The 26844-nt window shown below is 44.6% G+C and overlaps 1 protein-coding gene and 1 non-coding gene across 3 annotated transcripts in view; one reads left to right on the forward strand and one right to left on the reverse strand.

Annotated features, from left to right (window-relative positions):
• The window catches only part of LOC129836512 (testican-2-like), a 72729-nt gene that overhangs the window by 10152 nt on the left and 35733 nt on the right, over nucleotides 1-26844 (forward strand). For both annotated transcript variants that reach the window (XM_055902801.1, XM_055902800.1), the window contains exon 2: nucleotides 22847-22895. In XM_055902801.1, the coding sequence (XP_055758776.1) occupies nucleotides 22847-22895 (49 nt within the window). The remainder of the gene's footprint in view (nucleotides 1-22846; nucleotides 22896-26844) is intronic.
• Nucleotides 10431-10506, reverse strand: trnaa-ugc (transfer RNA alanine (anticodon UGC)). The gene has a single exon. It is a non-coding gene; the product is annotated as a tRNA-Ala (tRNA).

Raw genomic sequence — 26844 nt, forward strand, 5'->3', positions numbered from 1 at the left:
TAAGTATGAATTACAGTGGGATTATTATGATGGGCCTGGATGGGTGCTGCTGTGTCTTTACACTGGCAGTGACACACACACACACACACACACACACACACACACACACACACACACACACACACACACACACACACACACACACACACACACACACAGATGGAATCTGTACACAACCCTGCACACATCACAACCATCCCCCACCCGCTCCTTTTTTGTTGAAAAAACAACAAAAACTCAGCTCTTCTCAGTGGGTTTGCCGTCCAGAAGAGTTAAGATTTCTCTTTTCCTCAGTTTGAAATCAAACCCCAGATGAGGCACAAACAGAGACCACAGCTCTGCCTGCATGCCCTGAATGAAGGAGTTTATGTATTTTTCTCTCTGAAGTCTGAAGATTACTGTGTATGATGTCAGAGGTGACATGGAATATCGTTGTGGTTACCATTCCCGAAGGGAGGTGTGGGTGTGTGTGTGACGGTTTGTTTGTGTTTGTGGGGGAAGGTTGTGTGTGTGTGTTTGTAGGGGGGTGCATGGTGTGTGTGTATTTAAGGGGGAAAAAGTGCTGATATGTCTCTGGTGATGTTGACAGAAGAAACATCAGAGGCAGCACATCACAGAACTCCCTGGGGATCGCCAATAGCAACATCTTTGATGTCAGTGTGCAGCCGTAGCAACGGAGGTCCTCTGAAATGGGCCTGAAAGTAACTCCTTTCAGAGGGAAGTTGATGACTATTCCACTATCTTACTCTCTGTAAGAGGATGGAGGGGGGGGTAGAGTGGTAAAGTACATCCAGTTTGTTGAGGGCGGACTTTGGGCCGTGCTGTAGATGACATCTCCATAATCCAGGATGGGTAGTATTGTCATTTGGAAAAGGATGTGTTTAGCAGAGTGTGTGAATGAAGATTTGTTCCGGTAGGGAAAGCCTATTCTGGACTTGACCTTTGCTTGAAGACTTTTGATGTGTGTGTGGAATGATAGTGCCGTGTCCACACAGATTCCCAGAGATTTGTATGAGCCCATCGAGTGAGTAGATGTCAAGGGGAGGGTTGATGTTCCTTTTGTTTTGTTTGTGTTCATTATAACATACAGGTAAGTGCCAAAATAATGGAAACAATTAAATGAGGGATACAAAGTAGATTTGAAAGCAGGTGCTTCCACACAGGTGTGGTTCCTGAGTTAATTAAGTAATTAACGTCCCATTATGATTAGGGTCATGTATAAAAATGCTGGGCAGACCATTATTTTGCCTATTATTTTGGCTACCATGTCCTAAGGGGGCATAGCCAACGCTCCCATTCACAGGGCACGAGTGGTTACTGAATGGTTTTATGAGCATGAAAACAATGTAAACCATATGCCATGGCCGTCTCAGTCACCAGATCTCAATCTAATTGAACACGTATTGGAGATTTTGGCACCTGTGACAGCGTTTTTCACCACCATTAACAAAGCACCAAATTATGGAATTTCTCGTGGAAGAATGGTGTCACATCCCTCTAATAGAGTTCCAGACACTTGTAGAATCTATGACAAGGCGCATTGAAGCTGTTCTGGCTCGTGGTGGCCCAACACCCTATTAAGACACTTCATGTTGGTGTTTCTGTTATTTTGGCAGTTACCTGTACTTTTAGTATCATTACAGGGAAAGATTATGGATTCATCAATACCTTCCTTATTATCCATATGGATAATGATACAGTATCATTTGAGAGTTATACACTCTCCTCAGTCCTCATATTAAGCATTAGTCTGAATCCCCATGCAGCTGATGAGACAGACTACTAATGATTTTACTCCTATGAACCCTGACCTGAGCTGCATGAAACATTGGTTCATTACATCAACCCCAATAACCAAACGGTCAGAGGACCCATAATCAGAGGATGTATGTGTGTTCATAGAGGCTCCAGAGTAATGTGTATTCTCTGCTGCAATATATTGGTTTACTCCGAATATACAGTATTATATTTTAATCACTATTGTTGTTTCCCATGTGTTTGAAGAAAAATAAAATACAAAAAAATGCTAACAAAACCAGAAAATGAGTTCAAAGGGTATTTTTCAGGAAATAATTTGGTTAATCTATGAAGGGTCGCCCATGATGCTACCTAATAAACCAAATTACTAAAATTGGTGTTGACTCACTGAGTTTGAGGGGAAGAATTTTGAATTTTAATGCAACAATGTATTTATACATGAATATTCTATATTTATTTTTCTCCTCTTTCAAGTATAAGACCCACGGTACAGTATGCATTGGATAGAGTGTGGATGACGGCTGTTTCGTATTCGATAAAAATAGCCATCACCACTCCACACTTCAATCAATCCAATCCCCGTCATTGAAAAGACAAGGCGATTAGAAGTAACAATTACCGTCAACAACTACATTTAATACATCCAATCCTTTAATCTGACAGACAGGTGCACTGGACAATTCTTCATTCCACTAATGCACCCAGGCTGGAAATCCCAAAACAAAGGAAAACACAATAATGTTGATTGGCTGCTGGAGGAAGCCATTGTGGTTTAAAGGCCTTACAGTGTCACGAGTCCCATTGAGAAGACCACCCTTTGACTGAAACTGTTGGCACACAAGCCTTACAATTTAATTTCATGTCTTGATTTGACGACGTGAGTGATTTATAATTTAAAGAACAACATCTCATCTCCCATCTCTAAATAGACTTCATTCATCCTTGAATATTATTCTTAACTTCTTCTTCTATACAGCAGTATCTCTATTCCTGGTGTAGTGTCTTCTGTACCCTAGCGTGATTCACAGTTGAGTCAATATGCTGTAACCCCTGGCCTCCTTTTCAAATGACCATTATGATGATGAGAAAGTCAATTAGAACTCCATGTTCTATTTGAACTCTGTTACTGCAGATCAAACGGACACCGAAAGAGGCTGTTGATCCAGCCAATGTCTCCAACTCCCCTTTTCCACTCAGGTTTCACAGTCACACAAACTGGTCAAAATGTTAAGATGTTTAATGCAACTCCATTATAGGGCCGATGATATGGCTGATGAGCTGTGACGGCTGATATTAGTCTATCAACCTGGATCAAACTCAGATAGTAGCCAGACTCATCGGAAGTTCCATCTCAAATGGCACCCTGTTCCCTATTTAGTGCAGTACTTTGGACCAGAGCCCATAGCTCCAAGACAATAGGGTACTATTTGGGACGCTACCTCTGTCATTGTGCAGCAGCTCACAGGTCAAGCCACCATCTCATCCATCCTTGTACTAATAGGAAATTGGATGGCATGGTTAGACCTGCTTTGTTGAAAATGCAGTGGGTCTGCACGTTATGCATAATTTATCTGATTTAGTCTCTGACTGAATACAATTTTATGCTCAACTAACTTCCCCCTATTAATGTCACATTGTGAAGTCACACTTTGGAATCAGTCTGATCAGCCTTGGAGACAGTGATTGTGTCCCAAATGGCACCCTACTCCCTACACAGTGCACTACTTCTGACCAGAGTCCTATGGTGTTTTCTATCTTTGATGATGACCTAGAATAGATAGACTGCTAATGAGACCCACCTGTGGGAGAGGATAACACTCATTATTGTTAGGAGAGTGTGTAGTGGCACCGACATGCACGCACAGCTGACCTATCATTAGGTCTCTCTCTCCAATTCAGCAGTAGCTCATTAGACCACAGTAGCGGTCCAGGGCTGTGCCACCAGGTCTCTGGTAGCTCATTAGACCACAGTAGCGGTCCAGGGCTGTGCCACCAGGTCTCTGGTAGCTCATTAGACCACAGTAGCGGTCCAGGGCTGTGCCACCAGGTCTCTGGTAGCTCATTAGACCACAGTAGCGGTCCAGGGCTGTGCCACCAGGTCCCTGGTAGCTCATTAGACCACAGTAGCGGTCCAGGGCTGTGCCACCAGGTCCCTGGTAGCTCATTAGACCACAGTAGCGGTCCAGGGCTGTGCCACCAGGTCCCTGGTAGCTCATTAGACCACAGTAGCGGTCCAGGGCTGTGCCACCAGGTCCCTGGTAGCTCATTAGACCACAGTAGCGGTCCAGGGCTGTGCCACCAGGTCCCTGGTAGCTCATTAGACCACAGTAGCGGTCCAGGGCTGTGCCACCAGGTCCCTGGTAGCTCATTAGACCACAGTAGCGGTCCAGGGCTGTGCCACCAGGTCCCTGCCTGCACCTGTTCTTCCTCTACTCCACTTAATTTTTAATGAACAGAAAACGTTCTGTGCGTTCACACAAACCTTGCCTCAGCACACACACACACCACACACACACAAACACACACACACACACAAACCTCCCCTCAGTCCCCCAGTCGAAGCCAGGCTGATTAAAACTGCAGGATAGGTGTTTGTGTTTGGTGGGGGGTGTTTAGGTGGTCTGGCTTACCGGAGCGAAGCTCATTATGAAGTTTCAGTGATTTGTGCCAGAATGTTGTAATGATGGTGTTGTGTTCAGTGTGTGTCTGTTTGCAAGCTTGATAATCAAATCAGTTGGATGCAGTTTTGCAGGTGCTCGTGAATCCTTAAAGCTATAAAGCAATGCAAGCAGTTGGCGTGGTGGCCAAACAACATATAACCTGCTGCGTTGTACCTAAAACAGCAGCATATAACCTGCTGCGCTGTACCTTGCTTTGACCTGTGGTCTGAGACAATTATCTTGTTGTTAGAGTGGTTGCATGACACATGTAGTGTGCTCCCAAATGGCAACCTATTCCCAATCTAGTGCACTACTTTTGACTAGAGCCCTAGTAGAGAATAGGATGCCATTTGAGTTGCAACCATTCACACTCTCGGATGAAACAAAACACACACAAAAACAAAGGTTGTTTGATGAACGCCAATCGTGGCACCTGTTCCTCTTCTTTGATTTTGGCATAACAAACACCCGCCTCTTCAGTCCTCCGAACCAGAAAGTGTTAGGGCCACACTGTAGAGTGAAAACGGAACCCATGGGCCTTGTGTTGTGCTCTGCTGCACTACCCAAGTTCACCACTAGTGACATACATGCATTATAACATACACGGCATCCGGAAAGTATTCAGACCCCTTTTCCCACATGTTACGTTACAGCCTTATTCTAAAGTGGATCAAATTGTGTCCCCCCCCCCCCCCATCAATCTACACAAAATACCCCATAATGACAAAGCAAAAACAGGTTTTTAGATCATTGTTTTGGTGCAAATGTATAAAACTTAAATATCACATTTACATAAGTATTCAGACCCTTTACTCAGAACTTTGTTGAAACACCTTTGGCAGCAATTGCAGACTCAAATCTTCTTGGGTAAGACACTACAAGCTTGGTACACCTGTATTTGGGGAGTTTCTCCCATTCTTCTCTGCATATCCTCTCAAGCTCTGTCAGGTTGAGTGGGGAGTGTTGCTGCACAGCTATTATCAAGTCTCTCCAGAGATGTTCAAGTCCGGGCTCTGGCTGGGCCTCTCAAGGACATTCAGAAACTTGTCCCGAAGCCACTCCTGCTTTGTCTTGGCTGTGTGCTTACTGTCGCTGTCCTGTTGGAAGGTGAACCTTCGCCCCAGTCTAAGATCCTGAGTGCTCTACAGCAGGTTTTCATCAAGGATCTCTCAGTACTTTGCTCCGTTCATCTTTCCCTCGATCCTGACAAGTCTCCTAGCCCTGCCGCTGAAAAGCATCCCCACAGCATGATGTTGCCACCACCATGCTTCACTGAAGGGATGGTGTCAGGTTTCCTCCAGACGTGACACTTGGCATTCAGGCCAAAGAGTTCAGTCTTGGTTTCATCAGACCAGATAATCTTGTTTCTCATCATCTGAGAGTCCTTTAGGTTCATTATGGCAAACTCAGCAGGCTGTCATGTGTCTTTTACTGAGGAGTGGCATCCGTCTGGCTACTACCATAAAGGCCTGATTGGAGTGCTGCAGAGATGGTTGTCCTTCTGGAAGGTTCTCCCATCTCCACAGATGAACTCTGGAGCTCTGTCAGAGTGAGCACCGGGTTCTTGGTCACCTCCCTGACCAAGGCCCTTCTCCCCCGATTGCTCAGTTTGGCCTGGCGGCAAGCTCTCAGAAGAGTTTTGTGGGTTCCAAACTTCTTCCATTTAAGAATGATGGAGGCCACTGTGTTCTTGGGGACCTTCAATGTTGCAGATATGTTTAGGTACCCTTCCCCAGATCTGTGCCTCGACACAATCCTGTCTCGGAGCTCTAGAGACATTCCTTCGACCTCATGGCTTAATTTTTGCTCTGACATGCACTGTCAACTGTGGAACCTTATCTAGACAGGTGTGTGGCTTTCCAAATCATGTCCAATCAGTTGACTTTACCACAGCTGGACTTAATGGAAACAGGATGCACCTGAGCTCAATTTCGAGTCTCATAGTGAAGGGTCTGAATACTTATGTAAATAAGGTATTTCAGTAGTTTAAAATAAAAAAAAAATTCAAACATTTCTGAACCTGTTTTCACTTTGTCATTATGGGGTATTGTGTGTAGATTGATGAAGATGAACATTTATTTCATACATTTTTAAAATAAGGCTGTAACGTAAGAAAATGTGGAAAAAGTCAAGGGGTCTGAATACTTTCTGAATGCACTGTACCTATTACATAAAGAACGGAATAACTGGTGAGATGATGTAGTGATATGTAGAAGAAGAGTATGCATGTGCTAATGATGTATGCTAAGCTTGCTGAGTAAACTTCCCCTTAATTATACCCATCGTGTCCTCATGTCACTGATTCTACTACACAACACCTTGTTCAAATACTTTAGAAATATATCCTTCCTTGAGCTAAGCACAGATTTACAAGTGATTGATAGGTGAAAGCAAGGTTATCATCCTATTGCTTACATCAATCCTATTGAATCAGATATGTGATTCCTTCAAGGAGGACAGGAAGAAAGGATGCATTTTGAAAATATTCAAATATCAAATCAAGCTTTATTTAGACACTTACAGCACATTTCAGACATGGAATGCAACGCAATGTGCTTTACAGGGAAAAACAAATAAAAAACAATTAAAATAAAAGCTGAAATATTTACTACACAACAAACATAAGATAAACTGAACAACTAAAAAGCACCCTGAGGAAAAGCAAAACTAAAAAAGTGTGTTTTAACCTGTCTGGGAACGCGGAACCCCTCGCCAACAGCCAATGAAATTGCAGGGCGCCAAATTCAATCAACAGAAATCTCATAAATCAAATTTTTCAAACATTTTAAAGATAAAATTCTCGTTAATCCAGCCACAGTGTCTGATTTCAAAAAGCCTTTAGAGCGAAAGCTCCACAAAATGCAAATTAATTACTTAAAAATCATACAATGTGATTTTCTGGATTTTTGTTTTAGATTCCGTCTCTCACAGTTGAAGTGTACCTATGATAAAAATTACAGACCTCTACATGCTTTGTAAGTAAGTAGGAAAACCTGCAAAATCGGCAGTGTATCAAATACTTGTTCTCCCCACTGTGTATACTGTAAACTGAACAGTACCAGACCCAAAACGAACCTTGTGGAACACCACATTTGATATATAAACTCAGCAAAAAAAGAAACGTCCCTTTTTCAGGACCCTGTCTTTCAAAGATAATTTATAAAAATCCAAATAACTTCACAGATCTTCATTGTAAAGGGTTTAAACACTGTTTCCCATGCTTGTTCAATGAACCATAAACAATTAATGAACATGCACCTGTGGAACGGTCGTTAAGACACTAACAGCTTACAGACGGTAGGCAAAACTTAGGACACTAAAGAGGCCTTCCTACTGACTCTGGCAAAACACCAAAAGAAAGATGCAGATGAGCAAGGAGCCTGGGCGTGAACGTGCCTTAGGCATGCTGCAAGGAGGCATGAGGACTGCAGATGTGGCCAGGGCAATAAATTGCAATGTCCATACTGTGAGACGCCTAAGACAGCGCTACAGGGAGACAGGATGGACAGCTGATCATCCTCAGACCACATGTAACAACACCTGCACAGGATCGGTACATCGGAACATCACACCTGTGGGACAGGTACAGGATGGCAACAACAACTGCCCGAGTTACACCAGAAACGCACAATCCCTCCATCAGTGCTCAGACTGCCATCAATAGGCTGAGAGAGGCTGGACTGATGGCTTGTAGGCCTGTTGTAAGGAAGGTCCTCAACAGACATCACCGGCAACAACGTTGCCTATGGGCACAAACCCACCGACGCTGGACCAGACAGGACTGGCAAAAAGTGCTCTTAACTGACAAGTTGCGGTTTTGTCTCACCAGGGGTGATGGTCGGATTCGTGTTCATCGTCGAAGGAATGAGCATTACACTGAGGCCTGTACTCTGAAGCGGGATCGATTTGGAGGTTAAGGGTCCGTCATGGTCTGGGGCGGTGTGTCACAGCTTGTTGTCATTGCAGGCAATCTCAACGCTGTGCGTTACAGGGAAGACATCCTCCTCCCTCATGTGGTACCATTCTTGCAGGCTCATCCTAACATGACCCTCTAGCATGACAATGCCACCAGCCATACTGCTCGTTCTGTGCGTGATTTCCTGCAAGACAGGAATGTCAGTGTTCTGCCATGGCCAGCGAAGAGCCCGGATCTCAATCCCATTGAGCACGTCTGGGACTTGTTGGATCGGAAGTTGAGGGCTAGTGCCATACCCCCCAGAAATGTTCGGGAACTTGCAGGTGCCTTGGTGGAAGAGTGGGGTAAAACATCACAGCAAGAACTGGCAAATCTGGTGCAGTCCATGAGGAGGAGATGCACTGCAGTACTTAATGCAGCTGGTGGCCACACCAGATACTGACTGTTTCTTTTGATTTTGACCCCCCCCTTTGTTCAGGGACAAATTATTAAATTTCTGTTAGTCACATGTCTGTGGAATTTGTTCAGTTTGTCTCAGTTGTTGAATCTTGTTATGTTCATACAAATATTTACATGTTAAGTTTGCTGAAAATAATTGCAGTTGACAGTGAGAGGACATTTCTTTTTTTGCTGAGTTTATTTTCTCTGAGTTATGTTCACCAACAGGTTAAATTTAGAACTGGACCAGAGATGCCAACCCACTTCTCCAGTCTGTCCAGAATGACATCATGGCCAACAGTGTCGAATGCAGCACTTGAATCTAAGAGGACAAGGACAGAGAGCTGTTTGGCATCTGTGTTGCTTCTAAGATCATTTACCGCTTTAAGGCTGTGTCTGTGCTGTGGTGGGCATGAAAACCAGATTGGAAATTTTCCAAAATACAGTTGCCATTAAATGTTTTTTGCTGTTTGAACACAAATTTCACCAGAATTGTGGTCCTTTCAAATGGCTGTAGCCCAGTGGTGTATGTGCTGGACAGCGGACAGTGAGGGTGAACCTGTACCATTGTAACTCCAGAACAGCATATGGATCATAATTATATATAATAGCATTGGTGACAGTGGAGCCAAATATTCCATTAAAGATGATCCTATTCAGGAGATTACTGTTAAGGTCATGCCCAGGAATTATTATTGTAGCCTACTGTACTAGTCCTGGATATTGCCCTTGTTCGGACTGTCACAGAAAAGCTGTAGGCCAGGGGTGTCGAACAAATTTTTCCCCGGGGGCCGCATTCGGTCTTCAATGAAGTCTGGAGGGCCACACTGAAAATGTGTTATATTTCGTTGCCCTCAAAATTAGTGCTCTATAAATCCAGCGGGCTGGATTGGACCCCCTCCAGCGGGCCGGATGTGCTGGATTGGACCCCCTCCAGCGGGCCGGATTGGACCGCCTCCAGCGGGCCGGATTGGATCCCCTCCAGCGGGCCGGATGGGCCGGATTTGACTGTCTCCAGCCTGTGCACAGGCTGTATGTTTGACATCCCTGCTCTAGGCATTCAGCTGTTTATTCAATTATCTTGACTATTATTTATTTATAGGTTGTTTATATTTTCAGATTAAGATGTTTAATGTACTGCTCTCATTTGGTTCATATGTACAGCTTTGTCAAGAGACATCATCTCACCGACAGTCTTTGATTGTGCTGTTCTAGAGCTCTGATAAGCTTCTGACCTTTTTCACATGCAGCAGTCATTTGTCTGATCAAAGGTAGATTGGATGGAGTGTGAACATAGATCAGCGGGCAGGGCGTGGATGGAGTGCGCCTAGATCAGCTCCTAGACAGCGCTGTGGGGTGTCCTGGCCCAGCACTAGAGGTTGTGGGCTCTTGGGAAGTCACCGTAGATAGAGTGCACCTAGTTCAGCATTGACAGCGTTAGTGGATGAGAGCACCATGCTACACTGTGGGGTGTCTTGGCCCAGCAGCAGAGAGATAGGTGGGATGTAATTAAGAGAGGAAAAAAATATCCTTTCATCATCGTCCACTATGCACTCCCAGGATGCGTTCCAAATCATTTAACATTTACATTTAAGTCATTTAGCAGACGCTCTTATCCAGAGCGACTTACAAGTACATACATTCATTCTTTTTTGTACTGGCCCCCCGTGGGAATCGAACCCACAACCCTGGCGTTGCAAGCGCCATGCTCTACCAACTGAGCCACACGGGGCCCCAAATGACACCCTATTCCCTATATAGTGCACTACTTTTGACCAGGGCCCATAGGGAAAGACACAATAATTATTGTGTTTTCCTAGAAAGACACAATCATTCTTAAAAAGTGGCATAGTCTGTCTCTGAAATGCCACTGAACTTGTGTTGTTTTGCCTTGAGCCACCTGGGCCCTGGTCAAAAGTAATGCACTTCATAGGCTATAGTGTACCATTTGAGACACAGCCTGTGTTTCTGTGCAGGCTCTTGTGTTGTGTTGAATGTAGACCTTTCTGTTTAACTTCCTCCCGTTGTACATGTGTGTGCTGTGGAAGAGAACTGCGCTGTGTTTGAAATATTTCAATAGTATTGAAATAATCCCAGTACTGAATATTTCACACTTGGATTAACCCAGGATTGTTGTTCTATTTGGCTTGAATCTCCCTCTAGACCTCTCCCCTCTATCTCTAGTGTATCAATTACAGCGGGAGACTGTAGAAGGCACTGTGTGTGTCTGACAGCACCAGAGGACAGAGGGATAAAATCAGCGTTGTGGAGAACCTGAACGGAATCAGACATTAAAATAGAATTCATCAATATATATATATTTTTAACTAAGTAGAAAATCAACCACATGTATTGAATTGATTAGAAAATGCATTCATTTGCCCAAGATTTTCACAAGACATGAACAAAATGCATCAGTGATTCGTATTTTCCTTCAACTTTCTGAAGATGCAACAGCACAGGAATGCCCATGTCTGTGTGCGAGCATTTGTCTACTACTTTGTGTAGCTGTTAGCGATGATGCTAATGTGTTGACAGCCGTCTTCTGGTAGTGTCAGATGTGTGCGTACTGGTAGCGAAGTCAGGTGCAGGAGAGCAGAGATTTGTGAACAGGCGCACACTTTATTTAGGCAAAAGTGCAATGCGCAAAACAGTCAAGAATTATGTTTAACAATAAACATCTTTGTGAAAAATAACACGGAAAAAACAAGCCAGTCATGTAGATTGATTGGGGAATGAAAACCAGGTGTGCAGGGAACAAGACAAAACAAATGGATACATGAAAAATGGAGCGGCGATGGCTAGAAAGCCGGTGACGACGCCGGCCAAACAAGGAGAGGAGCCGACTTCGGCGGAAGTCGTGACAGGTAGATGGAAAGGCTTTCCCAAAAGCCTTCTCAATTAAATGTTAACTACAAAGTAGCCCATGCATGTTTTGCTCTAGAAAGCCGACAGGCCTCACAAGACTCACAAGTACTAGTTGAAAAAATATATGGAGACTGTTTAGTGACAAAAATAAGGGGTTAAATATATATAAAACAAAATGTTTCCTGATTATAGGACAGACACTTCAGAACAAATTTGCTTTAGATTTTTGGGGGGGGACTCAAAAGTGAATCTGTTATTCAATGCGTTTGTATGGGCTAATAGCAGCTAGGACCCAAAAATATTCTGCAAGTAAAAAATAAATAAAAATGGGATATTTCAAGGGGTCTTAAAATTCAAAATTAAATAGAAAAATTATCCTTGGAATGACCCTTCTTAAAACAATTCCATATAGTTTAGTAGTAAACCCCCCTCCCTGCTTAGACAGGGCTTAGACAGAATCAGGCAAAAAATCTAACAGATTTTAAAGGGCACTAGATTAGTAACACAGCATGGGGAAATGGAAACACTTAGAGGCTTTTAACATTTCAGTCAATTTCTGCTCTTTTAGAGTACTCATCCTGTAAAATCAAATACTGTTCAGAGCAATGAATTGGGCCTGTATTGAACCAATATTGAAACAATGTCTATCATCTCATGAGTCACCAAGTCGGCTAATGTGGATCCACTGAATATAGTTCCAATGTGCCTTTTCTACTGGGAAAAGGCTATAGAAAATTGTGCTCCAGTGCCAAGCTTCCTAATCATAATCTTGCCCACTCCCCTGACTTCATGCGAGAACATTGTGCTGGTAGTCAATTAAGGTGAGATTTAAATAAACATGTACTTTCCTCTTTACCTCCTTTTATGAAGACAAAAAAAAATATTGTCTCATTAACAGCATTGGCAGTGGAAACTGAAACACACACACACACACACACACACACGGTGTCAAGGTGTTGTCTTTGTAATGGACAGTTGAGAGTGGTCACCTCAGGGCACTTCCTGTGATGTCAACATGTTTACATTCCCTAACACTCTGTTCAGTTTGATCTGACAATCTATTGATCTCTCTCTCATGCTCTCTCTTTCTACCTCTCTCTCCCTCTGTTCTTATGTGCGTTCTGCTCTGTCCTCTCCCTCTCTCACTTGCTCTACCGCGCTTTCTCTCTCCTCCCACTTTCGCTCCGTCTCTTTGAGTCATACTCCCTCAGTGGTACTTAACACCTCTCTCACCTCCTCACCACTCTGACAGCTCTCAAATATCACTTCCTACTGTACCCTCTACCTCCCTACCATCCCAGCTCTCTAAGCCCTCCCTGGATCAGCAGCTTCTGAGCTGGATCCCCACACGAGCCCTGACCCTGTCTCCCTAAACCTCCCTACAGCCAGAGAAGAGAAGTGGGCTGCTGCTACTGCAGCGCGTGATCTACCTCCATTCCCTCCACACTTCTAATCTTGAAACCCCTGGTTGAAAGCGAGGAATACCCCTGTGTGCATACATATACATATAGACCAATTAGCACGCTCTAGTGATCTAATCTGTGCCTCACAGCTCCTTTAACGCAACGCACTGCGCCATAACACAACGCACTGCGCCATAACACAACGCACTGCGCCATAAGACAACGCACTGCGCCATAAGACAACGCACTGCGCCATAAGACAACGCACTGCGCCATAACACAACGCACTGCGCCATAACACAACGCACTGCGCCATAACACAACGCACTGCGCCATAACACAACGCACTGCGCCATAACACAACGCACTGCGCCATAAGACAACGCCCTGCGCCATAACACAACGCACTGCGCCATAACACAACGCACTGCGCCATAACACAACGCACTGCGCCATAACACAACGCACTGCGCCATAACACAACGCACTGCGCCATAACACAACGCACTGCGCCATAACTCAACGCCATAACTCAACGCCATAACACAACGCCATAACACAATGCACTGCACCATAACACAACGCCATAACACAACGCCATAACACAACGCACTGCGCCATAACACAACGCCATAACACAACGCCATAACACAACGCACTGCGCCATAACACAACGCCACAACACAACGCCATAACACAATGCACTGCACCATAACACAACGCCATAACACAATGCACTGCACCATAACACAACGCCATAACACAATGCACTGCACCATAACACAACGCACTGCACCATAACACAAAACAGTGTTGCCATAACACAAAACAGTGTTGCCATAACACAAAACAGTGTTGCCATAACACAAAACAGTGTTGCCATAACACAAAACAGTGTTGCCATAACACAAAACAGTGTTGCCATAACACAAAACAGTGTTGCCATAACACAACATGTTGGATGAGAGAAGACTGGAGAGAGGAGGATAGAAGAGAGGTAAAAGGGGATGAGATAAGAGGGAAGATGTGAGGCAGTGGAAAGAAAAAGAAAGTGAGATAGAAACAGAGGGAGAGAGAAGAAGACTGAGGAGAGAAACTGAGAGCCAAACATATAGAGAATGATACGGAGACTGAGAGGACACTAGAAATGAGGACAGTACAGACTGCAGAGTTTTACACAGGCTAAAATCAGCAGTTGGATGCCATGCCAAATGAGAGCTGCCCAGCAGGTAGTGTGATGCAGCAGGGCGGAACTGAATTTACTCGGAAGCAGAGGCAGAGCAGAACTCACTATCTTCCTCTCCCTGTCATCTCAGAGGGCAATAGCTTCTGTAGAGAAACATCCCCCATTGTTACCCTTTAATGATGAGCGGTTGTAGACTCAAGTGGTAAGAGTGTGATGCTGCCAACCCCATGGTTGTGGGTTCAATTCCTGCAGGGAACAGATACGCATACTGATACTGAAGTCAGTCACTGAGTAATGTCAGGAGTGAAGGTATTCATATGGCCTTTCCCTATGAGATCAGTGTTGCTCTGATACGATACGGATATTTGCTCCTTCCTCGTCTAGACATGATATTGTGTATGGATAGTCATGCATGCATAGATTGTCATCTGAGGTGCATGTCCCACTACCTTCTGTTCTGCTTTTGTGATCCACCCCATCCCCAGCGCTTTCTTTGGGACAACTGAGCAGGATACAGCATGTGACAGCTGACATTGACTTAGAAATACCCATCATTCACAGACAAGCACGTGCACATGACCACATCCACACATACAGACTGAGTCTCGTCCCAGTGATATGAGGGATTATACTGTCAGTCAGGGTGAATACACAGCAGGGGGGAGCTGTCTGCCATGTCAGATACTGAGACAGCCCAAGTTAAGCAGACATGCCACGGAACTTTGGCAACTAGTAAGTCTTTTTTAAACCTCCCGCTTTGAGCTGGATGTGTCAATGTGTAGTTCATACATGCATAATCTATGAGCAGAATTACTGTTTTACCTCAATTAGCAATGTTTGAAAGCAACTGTTTACTGTAATCTGTGTGGCTCCATTTTCCCTCCATTTTCCCTCATGTTAGCCAGCCCCCAAACAATTTGAGTTCTAGCCATCGCCATTTCATTAACCACTAGCAAGATGCACACACAGCAGAGCGAGAGAGAAAGCAATGATGTGGTGCATATATCTGCACATACAGTATGTGACGTAGTTCGCAATTTTCCGGGGACCACTTTTGGCTCATCAATCAATCAATCAAGTTTCTTTTATATAGCCCTTCGTACATCAGCTAATATCTCGAAGAGCTGTACAGAGACCCAGCCTAAAACCCCAAACAGCTAGAATGCAGGTGTAGAAGCACGGTGGCTAGGAAAAACTCCCTAGAAAGGCCAAAACCTAGGAAGAAACCTAGAGAGGAACCAGGCTATGAGGGGTGGCCAGTCCTCTTCTGGCTGTGCCGGGTGGAGATTATAACAGAACTATACCAAGATGTTCAAAAATTTTCATAAGTGACAAGCATGGTCAAATAATAATCATGAATAATTTTCAGTTGGCTTTTCATAGCCGATCATTAAGAGTTGAAAAACAACAGGTCTGGGACAGGTGGCGGTTCCATAACCGCAGGCAGAACAGCTGAAACCGGAACAGCAGCAAGGCCAGGCGGACTGGGGACAGCAAGGAGCCACCACGCCCGGCAGTCCCGACGTATGGTCCCAGGGCTCAGGTCCTCTGAGAGAAAGAAAGAGAGAAGGAGAAAATTAGAGAGAGCCAAGATTTTCAAAATTTTCATAAATGACAAGCATGGTCAAATAATAATCAGGAATAAATCTCAGTTGGATTTTCATAGCCGATCATTAAGAGTTGAAAACAGCAGGTCTGGGACAGGTAGGCGTTCCGTAACCGCAGGCAGAACAGTTGAAACTGGAATAGCAGCAAGGCCAGGCGGACTGGGGACAGCAAGGAGTCGTCATGCCCGGTAGTCCTGACGTATGGTCCTAGGGCTCAGGTTCTCAGAGAGAGAGAAAGAAAGAGAGAACGAGAGAATTAGAGAAAGCATACTTAAATTCACACAGGACACTGGATAAGACAGGAGAAGTACTCCAGGTATAACCAACTGACCCTAGCCCCCCGACACAAACTACTGCAGCATAAATACTGGAGGCTGAGACAGGAGCGGTCAGGAGACACTGTGGCCCCATCCGAAGATACCCCCGGACAGGGCCAAATAGGAAGGATATAACCCCACCCACTTTGCCAAAGCACAGCCTCCGCACCACTGGAGGGATATCTTCAACCACCAACTTATAATCCTGAGACAAGGCCGAGTATAGCCAACAAAGATCTCCACCACAGCACAAACCAAGGGGGGGCGCCAACCCAGACAGGAAGATCACGTCAGTAACTCAACCCACTCAAGTGACGCACCCCTCCCAGGGACGGCATGAAAGAGCACCAGTAAGCCAGTGACTCAGCCCCTGTAATAGGGTTAGAGGCAGAGAATCCCAGTGGAGAGAGGGTAACCGGCCAGGCAGAGACAGCAAGGGCGGTTCGTTGCTCCAGAGCCTTTCCATTCACCTTCACACTCCTGGGCCAGACTACACTCAATCATATGACCTACTGAAGAGATAAGTCTTCAGTAAAGACTTAAAGGTTGAGACCGAGTCTGCGTCTCTCACATGGGTAGGCAGACTGTTCCATAAAAATGGAGATCTATAGGAGAAAGCCCTGCCTCACGCTGTTTGCTTAGAAATTCTAGGGACAATTAGGAGGCCTGCGTCTTGTGACCGTAGCGTACGTATTGGTATGTACGGCAGGACCAACTCGGAAAGATAGGTAGGAGCAAGCCCATGTAACGCTTTATAGGTTAACAGTAAAACCTTGAAATCAGCCCTTGCCTTAACAGGAAGCCAGTGTAGAGAGGCTAGCACTGGAGTAATATGATCAAATTTCTTGGTTCTAGTCAGGATTCTAGCAGCCGTATTTAGCACTAACTGAAGTTTATTTAGTGCTTTATCCGGGTAGCCGGAAAGTAGAGCATTGCAGTAGTCTAACCTAGAAGTAACAAATGCATGGATTAATTTTTCTGCATCATTTTTGGACTGAAAATTTCTGATTTTTGCAATGTTACGTAGATGGAAAAAAGCTGTCCTTGAAACAGTCTCATGAGCGCTACTTTCAGAACTACTGGCTAAAAGTGCCAGATAATCTCTTTTAAAGGAGTTAAAACTGACAGTGTTACTATATCCCACTTTTAACAGACTTGTGATACGACTGGATATTTGTCAATTGGGTTTGAGGTCTTTTGTGTTAGCTACATCCATGCAGTAAGAAAAAGTACAAAAATGTATCCACTCACTAACTGTAAGTCTCTCTGGATAGGAGCGTCTGCTAAATGACTAACATGTAAATGTATATGCATCCTTGAGGCTTGGCAGGCATTTGCATAACAGAATGATTTGGGATATGGTGACCTTCTTTCAGCCTTTTGACATTGCCTAGTTGCCACAAACTGCAATTAAACTTCAAAGTCACCTTGCTACCCTGTGCAGTTTAGAAAATGGGTTCTACTTCTCGACGCACACTGTTAAATAATGCAAGAGCTTCATCATCAATAACAGAAACATCAGAGGCATCCGATTAATGGTCGGCCCGTAAACTCTGACTCACACACTCTTCCCACTGGGCACAGACTTACAGTTTTCCACAATTGTTTACACACATTTTCTGAATCTTTGGGCCATTTTCCCAAAACTCTAAACACAAAACCACAAACACAAAACTCTATAAATCTCTAGCAAAAGCAAACACTGTATTCAAACTGTTTTCTCTCTTTCCAAAATATTTTTTTGGCATCAAAAGGACGCACACATGCGTCATATGAAGAGATCTGTCTACCAACCAACAACACACTGATGTGCTCAACACAAAACACTACTTATGAATATCCCATCAGTAGGTTTATGCATTTTCAGTGTTACACTGTAGCCGGTAGTAAAAGATTGCTCATGTGCTCAGTGTGAACCTGCTTTCATCTGTGAAGAGCACAGGGCGCCAGTGGCGAATTTGCCAATCTTGGTGTTCTCTGGCAAATGCCAAACGTCCTGCACGGTGTTGGGCTGTAAGCACAACCCCCACCTGTGGACGTCGGGCCCTCATACCACCCTCATGGAGTCTGTTTCTGACCGTTTGAGCAGACACATGCACATTTGTGGCCTGCTGGAGGTCATTTTGCAGGGCGCTGGCAGTGCACCTCCTTGCACAAAGGCGGAGGTAGCGGTCCTGCTGCTGGGTTGTTGCCCTTCTACAGCCTCCTCCACGTCTCCTGATGTACTGGCCTATCTCCTGGTAGCGCCTCCATGCTCTGGACATTACGCTGACAGACACAGCAAACCTTTTTGCCACAGCTCGCATTGATGTGCCATCCTGGATGAACTGCACTACCTGAGCCACTTGTGTGAGTTGTAGACTCCGTCTCATGTTACCACTAGAGTGAGAGCACCGCCAGCATTCAAAAGTGACCAAAACATCAGCCAGGAAGCATAGGAACTGAGAAGTGGTCTGTGGTCACCACCTGCAGAATCACTCCTTTTTTGGGGGTGTCTTGCTAATTGCCTATAATTTCCACCTTTTGTCTATTCCATTTGCACAACAGCATGTGAAATGTATTGTCAATCAGTGTTGCTTCCTAAGTGGACAGTTTGATTTCACAGAAGTGTGATTTACTTGGAGTTACATTTTATTGTTTAGGTGTTCCCTTTATTTTTTTGAGCAGTGTATATATATATTATATGTATGTATATATACATACATATATACATACACATTTATATACATATGTATACATTTACACCTGTGAGGAGTGGGTGTTGTCAATTGGTGTATAAAGCTTGACATTGTGATTGGCGTTGCTTTCCAAAGGGACTGAAGAGTTTTTAATTTTGAATGTTGTGCCTAATGTAGAGAACTGTGTGTAGTGTTTTGCAGAAAGTGTGATATAGATCTGAAAACTGAGTGTAAAGCAGGAATTGTGCTTGCAATTTTGCAGACTTGGTTTAAGGATTTGGTACATGAGTTTCAGGTTTCGGTGATTTGCGTTTCAAGTTCCAATTTTAGTGTGTAAACAATTGGGAAATACTGTAAGTTCAACGCCTAGTTTTGATTTACATTTAGTTCAGTTGTCAACTAATGTTAATTCAACATGAAATCAAGCAAACATTTTTCCCTGTCATTGGATTTAGGATAAAAGTAGGATAAAAAAATGAATAATGAAATCCCCTTAGGTTAATGACTTTTTGCAAATCCAATCTGTTTTCCACGTTGATTCACCGTGATCACATCAAATCTTTGGGTTGAAATGACGTCTGTAAAACTATCTGTAGAGTTTAAAATGCGATGGGAACACATTGAACTGTAGATTATTCGGTACATGAAAACTTAATCAAAAAAGTACCAAACTGACAGTAGTACATTTTGTGTGCACTACTGTCATCACACCCTGATTTTTATCTGCAACAAGTCAGTTTGGTGGAAATGTAACAGTATAACTTTACGTCGTCCCCTCGCCCCGACACGGGCGCGAACCTTGGACCTTCTGCACACATCAACAACGGTCGCCCACGAAACATCGTTACCCATCGCTCCACAAAGGCCGCGGCCCTTGCAGAGCAAGGGGCAACCCTACTTGAAGTCTCAGAGCAAGTGACGTAACTGATTGAAATGCTACTAGCGCGTACCCGCTAACTAGCTAGCCATTTCACATCCGTTACAGGAACACACCACTGGTGGGGAAAATGTGCATAAAATATTTACCTACATGATAACAGGCCACCCTGGATGTAGAGAGAGGAGAGTGAGCAGAGCGAGGAGAGAGGGCAGAGACCCCAGGATGCCTTTATGAGTGTGTCACGCTTTATTGTTTCCTCCAGAGAGCTATTTGGCACCCCCTCTTCCAGTACAGTAAGTGTTTATGGTGATGTATATCCTACGGAGTATACCATCGCTAAGGAGGCAGACCGTATATTTCTCTAAAGGGCTATTTACTGTTTTGAGGCCAAGCGATAGGCCTATGTCAGTATGCTTAATTTCTTTGGAGTTTGCTATAGAGAATATCACAACCAAACTAATACAGGTACCATATCACAATGTAAATGTATGCTTATCTATTGATACTGGGAAAATATGACCTTTACCTCTATTGATACTGGGGGAAATGTGCCCTTTACCTCTATTGGTACTGGGGGAAATGTGCCCTTTACCTCTATTGGTACTGGGGGAAATGTGCCCTTTACCTCTATTGGTACTGGGGGAAATGTGCCCTTTACCTCTATTGATACTGGGGGAAATGTGCCCTTTACCTCTATTGGTACTGGGGGAAATGTGCCCTTTACCTCTATTGATACTGGGGGAAATGTGCCCTTTACCTCTATTGGTACTGGGGGAAATGTGCCCTTTACCTCTATTGGTACTGGGGGAAATGTGCCCTTTACCTCTATTGGTACTGGGGGAAATGTGCCCTTTACCTCTATTGGTACTGGGGGAAATGTGCCCTTTACCTCTATTGGTACTGGGGGAAATGTGCCCTTTACCTCTATTGGTACTGGGGGAAATGTGACCTTTACCTCTATTGATACTGGGGGAAATGTGCCCTTTACCTCTATTGGTACTGGGGGAAATGTGCCCTTTACCTCTATTGGTACTGGGGGAAATGTGCCCTTTACCTCTATTGGTACTGGGGGAAATGTGCCCTTTACCTCTATTGGTACTGGGGGAAATGTGCCCTTTACCTCTATTGATACTGGGGGAAATGTGCCCTTTACCTCTATTGGTACTGGGGGAAATGTGCCCTTTACCTCTATTGATACTGGGGGAAATGTGCCCTTTACCTCTATTGGTACTGGGGGAAATGTGCCCTTTACCTCTATTGGTACTGGGGGAAATGTGCCCTTTACCTCTATTGGTACTGGGGGAAATGTGCCCTTTACCTCTATTGGTACTGGGGGAAATGTGCCCTTTACCTCTATTGGTACTGGGGGAAATGTGCCCTTTACCTCTATTGGTACTGGGGCAAATGTGACCTTTACCTCTATTGATACTGGGGGAAATGTGCCCTTTACCTCTATTGGTACTGGGGGAAATGTGCCCTTTACCTCTATTGGTACTGGGGGAAATGTGCCCTTTACCTCTATTGATACTGGGGGAAATGTGCCCTTTACCTCTATTGGTACTGGGGGAAATCTGTTCTTTACCTCTATTGGTACTGGGGGAAATGTGCCCTTTACCTCTATTGATACTGGGGGAAATGTGCCCTTTACCTCTATTGATACTGGTGGAAATGTGCCCTTTACCTCTATTGATACTGGGGGAAATGTGCCCTTTACCTCTATTGGTACTGGGGGAAATGTGCCCTTTACCTCTATTGGTACTGGGGGAAATCTGCCCTTTACCTCTATTGATACTGGGGGAAATGTGCCCTTTACCTCTATTGATACTGGGGGAAATGTGCCCTTTACCTCTATTGATACTGGGGGAAATGTGCCCTTTACCTCTATTGATACTGGGGGAAATGTGCCCTTTACCTCTATTGATACTGGGGGAAATGTGCCCTTTACCTCTATTGATACTGGGGGAAATGTGCCCTTTACCTCTATTGATACTGGGGGAAATGTGCCCTTTACCTCTATTGGTACTGGGGGAAATGTGCCCTTTACCTCTATTGATACTGGGGGAAATGTGCCCTTTACCTCTATTGGTACTGGGGGAAATGTGCCCTTTACCTCTATTGGTACTGGGGGAAATGTGCCCTTTACCTCTATTGGTACTGGGGGAAATGTGCCCTTTACCTCTATTGGTACTGGGGGAAATGTGCCCTTTACCTCTATTGGTACTGGGGGAAATGTGCCCTTTACCTCTATTGATACTGGGGGAAATGTGACCTTTACCTCTATTGATAATGTGTGAAATGTGCCCTTTACCTCTATTGGTACTGGGGGAAATGTGCCCTTTACCTCTATTGGTACTGGAGGAAATGTGCCCTTTACCTCCTATTGGTACTGGGGGAAATCTTATATTGTGTTTTTTTGTTGTTATTGCATAATCAATTATATGTTAATTCACTGCTAGCTAAAGCTCGTTGCTATTCATTGTGTCTCTGTGGAGACCATGAATCAAGAGACGCTCTATATTGAACATGGTGATAAATGTTGATGAATACACCTCAGTATATCTGATGTTACACATTCTTATCGTCTAACTATCCTTCTTTTCTTCTTCTCCTCTGCCTCTCGTTCTACCAGGAAGTAGAGGTCAGTTTATTTCTTCATCTATATTCTACCCATCCCTTTTTCTTTGATGTCTTTTTTGAATGCTTGTAACTAATTTTCATTATGTCTCTGTCTCTCTATCGCCATTTACACTCTCTCTACCCACCCACCCTAACCTCTCTCTCTTACATATACTGTACATTTCTCTCTCTCCCTCTCTCTCTCTCTCTTTCATATACATCTCTCTCTCTCTCTGTCTCTCTCTCAACTTGTCCATTTTAATGAGAACGATTAATGTTCTAATTAAGAAGAAAAAGTAACAAATACAATTAAAAGACCGGTCCCCCTGATGCCGTATGTTCAACAAACGGCGCTTCAGTCCCTATATAGTGCACTACTTTTGACCAGAGTATATAGGGTAAGTAATGCACTATATAGGCAATAGGGTGCTATTTTGGACGTAACCAGTGACTCACTCACTCAGTTAATCATGATGCTTATTTTGCTGTGGGTTAACCTGGATCTCTCTGTCTCTGCAGGATGACTATGTGAGGACCTGGGATGAGAATCAGGGAGGCTCTAATGAAAGTAAGCTCCCCCTCAGTTCTTTAACATACTGTATATCACAGGTGTCAAACTCATTCCACGGAGGGCCGAGTGTCTGCGGGTTTTCGCTTCTCCCTTGTACTTGATTGATGAATTAACATCACTAATTAGTTAGGAACTCCCCACACCTGGTTGTCTAGGGCTTTATTGAAAGGAAAAACCAAAAACCTGCAGACACTAGGCCCTCCGTGGAATGAGTTTGACACCCCTGCTGTATATTATGCATCTATTGTACTGGTGTAGGATCTTAATTTGAGCCAGTTTGCTACAGCAGGGAAATAATTCTGCAGCAGAAGGAAAAGTGGTTATAAACCATGGCCATTTTTGTAAGGGTTGATACATTTTTCGTAAAGGAAAATCAAGTCTGAAATTTCAAAGAGGATATTACAAACTTCAGTAGCCTTTTTAAACCTGGAATACACTACAATTTTTACATTTGCTACATTGCAAGAAAAGGTCTTCTGCAACAGGATGATCAGATTAAGATTGCTGTGCTGTCCTTGTCATTTACTATGGACTTTACTTACGAAGATTCAGCACCCACCACTTTTGAGAAATAACCTGAGAGTGATCATGTTATCCATTATATTTACCTCAATTTCATCAAGTGGTGAGTTGATCGATAAAACATTCTTAGAGAAAACAAAAACCGAGCTCTTGAAAGCTGACTAAATCAGTATAGGCTAGCTAGCCATCCATCTGAGGGACAGGTCGGCAACATCGCAGGGATCAGTGCCGGGCCAGGAATTAGGGGTTGACGATCACTGGGTTTATTAGACACGACAATGTCCATTAGAATGAGAGTGCACCCAGATGTGCTTCAGCCCAGGTCGCATAAAAAGGTAACCAAAAGGTGCACAACTGAGGTATCACACACTACACTGGTGTATTAGACAAGGCAAGCTACATGTTTGTTTACAATCCCATTTGTAGTCTATGGTTAGATGCTGTACACACGTGGCCTCAGTGAAAACGGCAAGTGATGTTAGAGATGTTAGCTCGCTGTAACAGGAGCCGTCTGACTGTATCTTTCTCCCTGAGGAGGTTCTGAGCTCTGCTGTCGACCAACTACCAATCAACATGGAGTAGCCTAGCCTGTCTTCTCTTCTCTGCTCTCCTCTTCTCTGCTCTCCTCTTCTCTGTCTTTAATTGAGCCACAGGCCGATGGAGTCATGACCTCCAGTCTACATCCCAAATGGAACCCTATTCCCTATTTATGGTGCACTACCTTTGACCAGAGCCCTATGTGCCCTGGTCAATTATAGTAAACTGTATATGAAAAATAGTGCAATTTGGAACACAAGCTTGAAGTTGTGTCCATGACCATTGTGTCATGATTTGCAGCTCAATAAAGTGGTGGGAATGGAATGGCTGAGTCCATTAGTACTGCTATATCTCTCCGAGCTTAATTAGCGGGTAATTATGACTTCCTGTAGAGGTCTGGAGAGAGAGGGGGAGAGAGGAGTGGAGGGAGAGATTACACTTTCTACTATGGTGTTTTCTTGCTGGAGTCCATTTTGTGGCATTGTATTTTATAATATTGTCAATAATTGAAATATCAAACAATGCTGTAGGAATTGTTGGAGATCTCAACTTTAATAGAACTGATCTCTCTCTCGCTCTCTCTCTCTCTCGCTCTCTCGCTCGACACATTCCAAGATGGCGTAGCAGTTCAGACATCTTTGTCATGTCCCGTGTATATATCTTTTTTTCTTCGTATATATTTTTTACTTTTTTAACCTCTCAACAATACTCTCCTGCAACCCGCCTCACCCAATGTGGTATGGATCTGCTATTTTTTATACTTTTGAACCGAAACCCCCAACAGTAGCTAGCCAGCTTACTAGCTAGTAGTCAGTTAGCCACTGCCAGCAGTCATCAGCTCACCCTAGCCTGGTCAACTCCTGCCGGTCTGCACAGCGTGATTCAACCCAGAGCATACCGGACTGCTTTTTCTCCACATCTCTGGTTTCCTACTGCAAGCTCTGAACCTTTCACCTAGATCATCGCAGCTAGCTGCTATCCGAGTGGCTACCCGCTGGATAACATCTCTGTCCCGAAGCAAGCACCAGTGAGCCTGGAACAAGCCTCGTGCTAGGCTCATCTCCCGGCTAGCTGAAGAGGTCCATCAGCCACTCCTTGGGCTACAATACATATTTTGCCAATCGGCCTGGACCCCTTTTACTGCCGACATGGAGCCCTGCCGATTCCAACACGAATGGTCTACCGACGTAATCTGCCCGAGGGGTTTCAACAGGCTCCTCTGTCACAACGTCCCCTGAAGGCCCATCCGCTAGCCTGCTATCCGCGGCCCGCTAGCTGTCTAGAGCATATCGGACTGTTAGCTGAAGAGGACCATCAGCCAATTTCTTGGGCTACAATACCTATTTTGCCAACTGGCCTGGACCCTTTTACTGCCTACACGGAGCCCTGCCGATCCAACACGACTGGTCTGCCGACGTAACCGTCCGAGGGGGCTACAACAGACTTCTTCCGTCACGACGTCCCCCTAAGGCCCTTCGGCTAGCCCCGGCCCGTTTGCTGTCTGAATCACTGTGTCTCCAGCTTGCCTAGCTTCCCACTGATCCCTATGATCACTCGGCTACGCATGCCTCTCCCTAATGTCAATATATCTTGTCCATTGCCGTTTTGGTTAGTGATTATTGTTTTATTTCACTGTGGATCCTCCAGCCCTGTTCAATATGCCTTAGCTATTCCTTTTGTTTCACCTCCCAGACATGCGGTGACCTCACCTGGTCTAAATGATGTCTCTAGAGACAAAACCTCTTTCATGGTCACTCAGTGGCTAGGTTTACCTCCACTCTATTAAGATACTACCATACCCTTGTCTGTACATTATGCCTTGAATCTATTCTTCCGCGCCCAGAAACCTGCTCCTTTTATTCTCTGTTTCGAACGCGCTAGACGATCAGTTCTTATGGCCTTTAGCCATACTCTTATCCTACTCCTCCTCTGTTCCTCTGGTGATGTAGAGGTTAATCCAGGCGCTGCAGCACCTAGCTCCACTCCCATTCACCAGGCGCTCTCATTTGTTGACTATTGTAACCGTAAAATCCTTGGTTTCATGCATGTTAACATTAGAAGCCTCCCCCCTAAGTTTATTTTACTCACTGCTTTAGCACACTCTGCCAACCTGGATGTCCTAGCCGTGTCTGAATCCTGGCTTAGGAAGGCCACCAAAAATCCTGACATTTCCATCCCTAACTATAACATCTTCCGACAAGATAGAACTGCCAAAGGGGGCGGCGTTTCAATCTACCGCAGAGATAGCCTGCAGAGTTTTGTCATACTATCCAGGTCTGTGCCCAAACAATTCGAGCTTCTACTCTTAAAAATACACCTTTCCAGCAACAAGTCTCTCACCGTTGCTGCTTGTTATAGACCACCTTCTGCCCCCAGCTGTGCCCTGGACACCATATGTGAATTGATTGCCCCCCATCTATCTTCAGAGCTCGTACTGTTAGGTGACCTAAACTGGGACATGCTTAACACCCCAGCCGTCCTACAATCTAAACTAGATGCTCTCAATCTCACACAAATTATCAATGAATCTACCAGGTACAACCCCAAATCTGTAAACACGGGCACCCTCCATAGATATCATCCTGACCAACCTGCCCTCCAAACACACCTCTGCTGTCTTCAACCAGGATCTCAGCGATCACTGCCTCATTGCCTGCGTGCGTAATGGGTCTGCGGTCAAACGACCACCCCTCATCACTGTCAAACGCTCCCTAAAACACTTCAGCGAGCAGGCCTTTCTAATCGACCTGGCCCGTGTATCCTGGAAGGATATTGATCTCATTCCGTCAGCAGAGGATGCCTGGTTATTCTTTAAAAGTGCTTTCCTCACCATCTTAAATAAGCATGCCCAATTCAAAAAATGTAGAACCAGGAACAGATATCGCCC

Source organism: Salvelinus fontinalis, chromosome 37, assembly GCF_029448725.1.
Source record: "Salvelinus fontinalis isolate EN_2023a chromosome 37, ASM2944872v1, whole genome shotgun sequence".
In the NCBI taxonomy this organism is placed as follows: Eukaryota; Metazoa; Chordata; class Actinopteri; order Salmoniformes; family Salmonidae; genus Salvelinus; species Salvelinus fontinalis.